The sequence below is a fragment of the Xiphias gladius genome, chromosome 8 (genome assembly GCF_016859285.1).
Source record: "Xiphias gladius isolate SHS-SW01 ecotype Sanya breed wild chromosome 8, ASM1685928v1, whole genome shotgun sequence".
In the NCBI taxonomy this organism is placed as follows: Eukaryota; Metazoa; Chordata; class Actinopteri; order Istiophoriformes; family Xiphiidae; genus Xiphias; species Xiphias gladius.
Genome location: NC_053407.1, coordinates 22,274,572 through 22,282,913, shown reverse-complemented (window position 1 = coordinate 22,282,913; position 8,342 = coordinate 22,274,572). Strand labels below are relative to the sequence as shown.

General features: G+C 42.7%; 2 protein-coding genes across 2 annotated transcripts; both read left to right on the top strand.

Moving 5' to 3' along the window:
* Positions 1 to 812: 812 nt before the first annotated feature.
* Positions 813 to 2,430, top strand: szl (sizzled). The gene is made up of 4 exons (XM_040133661.1): positions 813 to 1,093; positions 1,237 to 1,403; positions 1,559 to 1,651; positions 1,781 to 2,430. The coding sequence occupies exons 1-4, from the start codon at positions 813 to 815 to the stop codon at positions 2,089 to 2,091; spliced, it is 852 nt and encodes a 283-aa protein (XP_039989595.1). The 3' UTR covers positions 2,092 to 2,430.
* A 1,154-nt stretch (positions 2,431 to 3,584) lies between these two features.
* On the top strand, positions 3,585 to 4,814 carry LOC120792895 (prolactin-like). Its single transcript, XM_040132288.1, has 5 exons — positions 3,585 to 3,594; positions 3,689 to 3,867; positions 4,050 to 4,151; positions 4,316 to 4,501; positions 4,605 to 4,814. The coding sequence occupies exons 1-5, from the start codon at positions 3,585 to 3,587 to the stop codon at positions 4,812 to 4,814; spliced, it is 687 nt and encodes a 228-aa protein (XP_039988222.1).
* Positions 4,815 to 8,342: the final 3,528 nt, after the last annotated feature.

Below are 8,342 nucleotides of genomic sequence, written 5' to 3'. Positions count from 1 at the left end.
GGTTTGCTAATGAGAACCGGAGGCTCTGCCAATGAAACCCTCCAATTAAGAAAGCAGGAACACATGAAAGAGACTATCAATATGAAGGAGACTGTCTGTCTGTCTGTCTCTACAAAACCCTCAGATTTCTTTCCAAAGGAGCTTTCAGAGATGGATTTGGTTGTTTTTACATATAAGCCAATGGAAAAGAGGTGGCGTTTTACTTTTACTTTTCACTTTCTCAAAGTTGTTATAGTGGAAGGAGTGGACAAAATAAAATAAACGCATCAGTCACTTCTGAGGTAATTGGGACACCGTTGCAAACACTGCAAATATTGTGTGCCAATAAGTATTACTTGTCAGTCAGACATATTGTGTACACTTTAAATACCAAGAGTTACTGTTTTTAACTTCCTTTCCATGAGATGTTCACATTATTTTTCCTTCCCTCTGGACTATAAGAGATAATGAAGCAGATTCGGCCCTCTGTGACTGGGCTTCACTCAGTGAAAGCTGGGCTGTGATTGCCCATTGCCCCCCACCCCCACATACTCCCCCTCACACACACCCTCCATCTGCTTACTGCCCCCTCTCTGTCTGCAGTCATCACAAAACAAGCCGTTGTCTCCAAACACATCGTCTCTGTGTCTTTTGATAGGTAGTTGATAACAGACTTACAGGCTGATGGGGCTGGCTGACCTGCTGTATATAAAGCAAGCCGCAGCAGTTACAGAGCCATTCAAGGGACAGCGTAGTCCACTGGCAACAGGCAACCTCAGTACAAGCTCATTTTTCAATCTTGTGGATTTTCTGGATTTTGCCAAGTCGTCGGCATGGCTGTATTCTTCATCGTGGCTCTCCTGGCTACGGCTTATCCTTTAATGGCTTTTGACATGGGTCAGTCCACTCGATGCGTTGCCATCCCCAACCAGATGAAGGTCTGCAAAGATGTAGGATACTCAGAGATGCGACTGCCCAACTTCTTGGGCCACAGCAACCTGGAAGGCGAGGTGGTGCCACGTTCCGAGGACTGGAGGCCCTTGTTGCAGACGGGCTGCCACCCTCAAGCCCAGGCCTTCCTCTGCTCCCTCATTGCCCCTGTCTGTCTTGACACGTAAGGAGATTTTACATTTGTTCTTTTTTTACCATTACTTCTAAAATACATAAAGCGTCCACTTTCTGTTTGAAACCCCGTTTTCATCATTATCACATTAGTTCTGCGTTCATTGTTTGACGTTTTGTCTTTCTTTCCCTCAGTTTTATCCAGCCCTGCCGTAGTCTGTGTATGGCAGTCAGAGACAGCTGTGCCCCAGTGCTTGCCTGCCAGGGTCACCCATGGCCTGAGGCTCTTGACTGTGACCGTTTCCCTGCTGAAGAGGACATGTGCCTTTCTCCCCACGCCAAGTTTACTCACTTTGCCAAAGGTAAGCACCACAGACGGATTATTATAATGCTATTTTTCTTAACTCTGTCATCCCGTGGGCAGAATAGGCTACCATGTGCTTGCTCTTCTTGGTTCCCTATAATTACTGCGCGCGCCCTACGGTTATATTAAGTTATGTTTGCTTTTGTGTCACAGACTTACCTAAACCTGCTTGCCAAAACTGTCCTTCTGTGGAAGAGGCTCCTGCATTGAAAACAGTCCTCGATGCTTTTTGCCAGCATGACTTTGGTAAGTTTCAGAATTCTTTCAGAAAGCCGTGCTTCCTTGATGTGAAGTGAGGTTTGTTGACTTTTCACGCAATAGTGTTTAATTTTCCAACCCAGGTGATTAATTTCTTTTTTTCTCCCTTCTCCACAGCTGTAACTGCCAAACTTCATCGTCGCCGCCTACCCATGGGAGAGCCAGAATTTGAGGTGGAGGGCCGGGTCGAATTTATCCGTCAGGGACCCCTGCTGCCATATGACACCCAGCACCTACTCCGGCAGTGGCTCCTCATCAACCTTCGATGTGCCAATGTCTTGGTGCGCCCTGGACGGTCGCAGCTTTATGTGCTGACTGGTTCTGTGCAGCCTGACGGTACCCTTGCTCTCACCCGTCTCTTCCCCTGGCACAAAAAGGACACAAACATTGCAGTGGCCACTCGCAAGTGGAAGCACTACAGATGTTGAATGGACTCATACTTAGGTCTAAAAACTAGAGCTCCGAACCAGTGTTTGAAATGTAGAATCTCACGAGATCTTGTGTGATTCCACACCTAACACGGACATGGTCGAAGACAAAATCAAGGAGGAATTTTGAGACGGAGAGTTTCTTAGCATTGGGTGTTTATTAAGAATTTGTGAAGGAAGCTGAATGGATATAGGAAGAGAGCTGGACTCAGCTGGACATCGACACCCTTTGCTTCCCTCAGTAGTTCACTTATCTCATCTCTGCTCTTACAGCACACAGCAATAGAATGCACTCAAACCTGTACATAATATTAATAAATGTAAATTGATTGTAGATTCTATTTTCTATAAGGCTATTGGTGTATTTATGACATCTTTTTTATGTGTTTGTTATATGGAAAAAGGTGACAATAAAATATTTGCTCTGTGAAACTATACTTTTTAGTCCTGTGGCAGACACAAAATGAAGTTCTTCGTGCAGCAAAGGGGCCAAGAGCCATGAGTGGGTCTTCTACTCTGTCGCCTTCCGTACCTGTCCCTCATTTCACCACAGGGTGGCACACTAGAGGAGCTCCAGAGCACTGGTTTACCATTGTGGTGCCCTGCCGCATGTGTTTGCATTGCATTTACAAATGGGTCATTCCACCATGTGGAAAGTGGCTTTGGATCAGCTGTCAGACAGTTTAGAATGACTTATGACTGTATTCACAGTAGATGCATGTGGTATTGATCGTACTGTGTAGCACTAATGAGAAGATAAATCACTCACTTTACATTTGAATAGCCTTGTCCTCATTACCAGGCCGAACAGTTCTAGTTGGAGTTGTTGAACAATTGGCTTATTCAATGCTTTTTTTTCACTGTACTATTCATTTTTATGTCGGACCCCGCACAGATAATGAGCCGTCTCGCAGTTTAAAATAAATGCTGAATGCTTCTAAGTTCCCCCACGGGGCGTTAATTATCTCACTATGAGTTTGTTTCATGGGACAGATGAGTAGCAGTGAAGTGGTCGCGTCATTATTAAAAATGTTATTCATGACACTTTCTATTCTACTGCTAGAGCAAGAGAAATGCAGTGGGATTTTAATAAGGATAAGTAATCTCCTCCTAGGGTTGTATGTGGAAAGTTAGACGGCCCCCCTCTTCCTTTGTATTCTTTTATTTTTTATTACGCTTAAGAGAAGCAAAATAAGTTTTTACGTATCCCATACTGTAATGTTCGTTATTTTAATGGACTAATTGCCTACGTCAGTCTACAGTCTGTAGGACCTTATCTGCCCGCATTAGTTTTGTCTGCTTTGGCTGAGCTTGGCTGAGCAGATAACTAAGTGAAGTGTATGACGTACAAAGAGGAAAAAAATCACATTTTTATCCTCTATAAAGCAATTTGTTTCATCAGTCATCGTTGTATGAGTTCGCCTCTGCTACAGTAACTCTAGTGGCAAAAGAGCTCCACTCATCATCTGGTGCTCTACCATAAGGACGGAACCATGAAAAAAGGTAAGACGGCAAGATGAAAGATCAGATAGAACATTTCAGTCTAAAGTGATGTTGTGATTTCTGGTGACCTAACTTATTATTTTTTTCCCCTCAGTTTGGTTTGCTGTACTCACACTGGTGCACCTGGAGCTCACCATGAGGGCTGACACTGCCCCATTCTGTGCTCATCGAGAGGCTGGATGCAGTATCCCCTCCCTGGCCGATCTCTTTGACAGGGTCATACAGCAGTCTTCAAGGATGCATGGCATCTCCAGTGATCTGCACTCTGAATTCGTGAGTCCTTTTTTTTTTTTTTTTTTTTTCAACTCCAATATTGACATCACCATCCATCACCATCCATCACCCTTCATCCCCCTTCATTCAGGCCCCCCCTTCATTCATCATCAATCATTCTTGTTTGAATTGGCTATTTTTCAAGTGGCGATAACGCTGTGTGTGTGCTTCTGGCTGCGCAGGAGCAATTTTTCTTTCCCAGCAAGAACCTCATAGGAAAACGGAAATGCCACACACATGGCATACTAACACCGGATGACAAAGAGAATGCCCAAAGACTTGGAGTGAGTGTTTATATTGTCAATTTACATATGGTCATTGCTAATGCACGCACCTAAGGGATGTCACTGCATCTTGTCAGAGATAATATCAAGACTATTTCTCTGTGGTGCCTGGAATTAAGTTGTACTTTAGCACCAAGTTATTTAAGCACTTCTCCTATGTGCAGCGAGAACAACTGACAGAGGTGATTCTGGCGCTGCTGGGGGCCTGGGGCGACCCCCTTTCACAGCTTTACCGCAGCATGTCTCAGGATCAGAATCAAGACTTTAACCACTACAGCTCCAACAAGGCACTGGAGATCAGTGATATGGTGCATGAACTGAGGGATGGAGTCGCAAAAATGGCTGACAAGGTAAGGAGGAAATGTGAAATAGAAGTGCAGCAAATTCTCTCAATGCTTATTAAGTGTATTCCTTTAAGGGATTAATTATGTATCTTTTTTTTGTGTACCTCAGATGAGGCTATTGGGAGTGCTTGGTAACACTGTGGGTTACATCTCTCCAGAGAGCTTGGTCCCCTCTTCTGCCCTTTCCTTCTACAAACAAGGAGAAGGCAGCTCAGTGGACCATCATGACCTGCTCTACTGCTTCCGCAGAGACTCCAACAAAGTCAAAAATTATCTCCGTATCCTGAAGTGCACCACCCTTCCTGGACTGGACTGTTAATAGTAAGCAAAGCAAAGCGGTGTAGTGTAGTATCTTCACATTTTGATGAACTAGAAATAAGTCTCTCATTTGGTTTTAACTACACATCATGCTCTTACTGTATATGCTTACATCATCTGTAATGCATTTCATGTGTGCATTTTCTGTAGAGGATTGTTTGTGCCTCTTGTAGAATTATTGTTATAGGTAATTAAGCTATTTTGTTTATGAGCATTAAAAGGTAAAAAAAAAAAAAATTAAGTATACCTTCATTATCGTTTTTGGTCATCTTGTTGATGGGGAGCACAAGCTCTACATATTTACAGGAATGGTAGATGGCGCATAGTAGACTGTTCATTAACGTGTAATGGTTTTGCTCCAGAGAGCCCAACGCAGCAAGAATAAGCAATTTGGAAATCGGGATTCATTGGAACACTTTATTTACAGCTGATCCATGCATTCAAGATCATGAAAAGAATATTTACAAAATATAACAAGAGAAATTGGACTTCAAAGGATTTGGATTGTGAGAATAACAGAGTATTAGTGTAAAGCTTACCAAAACATGAAATAAAAAAGTCAGATTTGATTTGTAACTGCAGTAAATGAAGTGACTCATTTGCTTTTAACTGATTGCAATTACAGTGAGAGAGTGGGAGAATTTGAAAGACTTGTCAGTGTAATAACCATGAAATTGCTCACTGAAGCCACTGAAACGCAATAAGATGATTGACCAAGCAGTTGAACTTAATTACATTTATGATGCAACACAACAGTTACACGCATTGAAAGAAAAGTTAATAGTATCTGTTAGTTTTCACAGACAGTATAATCCATCCACATATTTTTAAACCCCCCCCCCCCAAGCCCCTCATGTGTCCCTGACACTCTTCTGTAGTGGTGATCTCTCTGTTTTCGCATCAGTGTGATTCTGTGATGATTCTTCCTCTTCCTGAGCAAGACCTTGGGCCATGAGCTCATCCATTGGGGAGCGAGTATTATGAACCTCCTTCTCCTTGCAGTTTCTCCACTTCATTCGGCGGTTCTGGAACCAGATCTTCACCTGAAACAGCAGGAGATTGGAAGGAGCAATTTAGTTCAATTTGTGTGGGTCTTTCACTATTCGATGGATTGCCATGAAATTTTGTTGAGACATTCATGATGCCCAGAGGTACAATCCTACAGACTTTAGTGATCCCCTGACTTTTTTCCAGGTCCACTATGAATTTCCCATTTTGAGTGAAAAAATGTGTTTACCTGAGTGGTTTTAGGTGAAATGTCCCTACAACTACCGCATGATATTCGGTACAGACGTTCATGTCCCCTTCAGAATGATTTGTAACAACTTTGGTGATCCTGACTTTCTATATAGCAGCATCATCAGGTCAAAATTTCAGTTGTTCTAACTCTTTGGTTTATGAACAAATACCTGCAAAACTAATGACCTTCTCACCAGCCTGAGCTGTACTTTGTGTTAATTGCTAATACAGTTAATCATCAAATGTTAGCATGATAACGAGCTAAACTAAAATGGTGAAAATGGTAGGCATCGCAATAGCCTAGCATCAGCATGTTAGCATTGTCACTTTGAGCATGTAAGCATGCTAATGTTAGCATTTAGCTAAGAGCACCTCTGTCTACACTAGCATGGCTTTAGACTCTTCCGTATGTTTAATCCAATATTACTCTTCAGATAATGTCTTTCAGGATCAGAGATTAATTAGGCAAAGTTTTAGGTAATCCATATTCGAATACCTGTGACTCCTTGAGACTGAGATCGGCTGCCAGTTTGTTCCGGTCTGTCTTGCTGATGTACTTCTGTCTCCTAAACGTTCTCTCCAGCTCCTTCCGTTGTTCCTCGGAGAACACAGCCCTCCTAAGGATCCCTCGGCGAGATTTAGGGCTTATGTCACCAGACCACATCCGAATATTTGCTCCTTCTGAAAGACAAATGGCAAAATCAAAAATATATTATTGTCGGTTTGTTGACCCACACTGCTATGCTTACATCTTCACTTTTGTTTGAGTCATTGATTTTTTTATCAGTCTGTAGATTTTACCAACCATTACCACATTACCTACCTTTTCAAATCAAGATGATGCCAGTTTTTGTCACACTCACTCTATCACTCACTTTCAATTCCTCTCTTTCTATTTGCCCAATTTAACAAACTGGGGGTGACTAAAGAGAATAGAAAGCCATTTCAACTGAGAGAAAAGGGATTTGGTGACCTGTGAGGAGCAATCCCACGCTGCTTCACTCACAGGTGCACACACAACAAAAGTCAAGTGGAACAATTTATCCAATCCATTCAACGTTGCCTTTTTAATCTGTACGACAAATCTGCACATAGACCACCTCTAGGGAGCACATAAGCGGTTTGGACATGCTTCTCACTTCTCTATTGGGACTCAATGGCGTTCACTTAAATAGCTGATTACCAGGTCATTCCTGGGCAACGTGTGTGTCTACCCGAGTCGGCAAACTATAGAGCCCTGTGGAACATCAACAATAGAGGCGTTCAAAGGAAATACCATTACTCGATGGCTCAGTGGCCCAACACTAAATCTTTTCACTTGCAGGTATGAAGCTAGTTTGTATGTGAAGATGAGCTCGAATAAGTCTATAAAAGTCACTTTCATTGAATGCTTTATGTTCTAGTCAAGAGGTCTCCAATGGGCAGGAATGAGAGCTGAAGGACAGGAGAAAGGAGGGGGGTCGGTGAACCAAGCTCTTTAGCCAAACAATGGCCGGGGGATGTTCCTGGTCCAGCCCTCTTCTGCAGAGAAATGGGCAATTTTTTGTGCTTGGTGGAGTTCATTGCTGCAGTGAAAAATTGCAGTGAGGTCGCGTGTGGATGGTGGAGTGAATGTGCCAATTGGTCACGGCCAGACTTGGCATTGTTGTGTTGCTGGGCACTGTGGGAAAGTGTCAACCTACTAAGAGGACTCCAGGGACCTGTGGGATGAGGGCTTTCTGATTTGTGCTATTTTCCGCAACTCTTGACAGGCATCGTAGTTTGCAGCAACTAATAACTTCCAGTTGCTTTTGGACAATGCTGAAATAAGACAGCTAGCTGCTAGTCTAAATTAATACTACCAGAGTACAATATAGCACTAGGACTCTACACAAGTCTTAAATTATATGCACTGAAACATTTCAAGCACAATTCAGTGAAAAATGTAAACCTTTCAGGAGCAATTACAACTTTCCTGGATGTTTTCAAATTTATGCAGCCTAAAAATTAAACTTGAAACTGCTGGGATTCACAAGCAAACTTATTAATGTGCCCTGGGAGTACCAAGCTTTGAAACAATCTGCCTTACCAAGCAGTAACAATCTGCACCTGGTAATTATAATCCTAATATGACAGAAGACAAGATGTTTATTAGCTCTGCATATTTGTGCTAGTAAAAGTCTGTATTTGCAAGTACAAAATAGGGGGCCCAAGGGACTCTTAAAAGCCTTGCAACCCACCCCTCTTCCCCATCTTGAACAGCCGTGAATGGTTATGAATAGAGCTGTGCAGAATTGAGCGGAGAATTAGC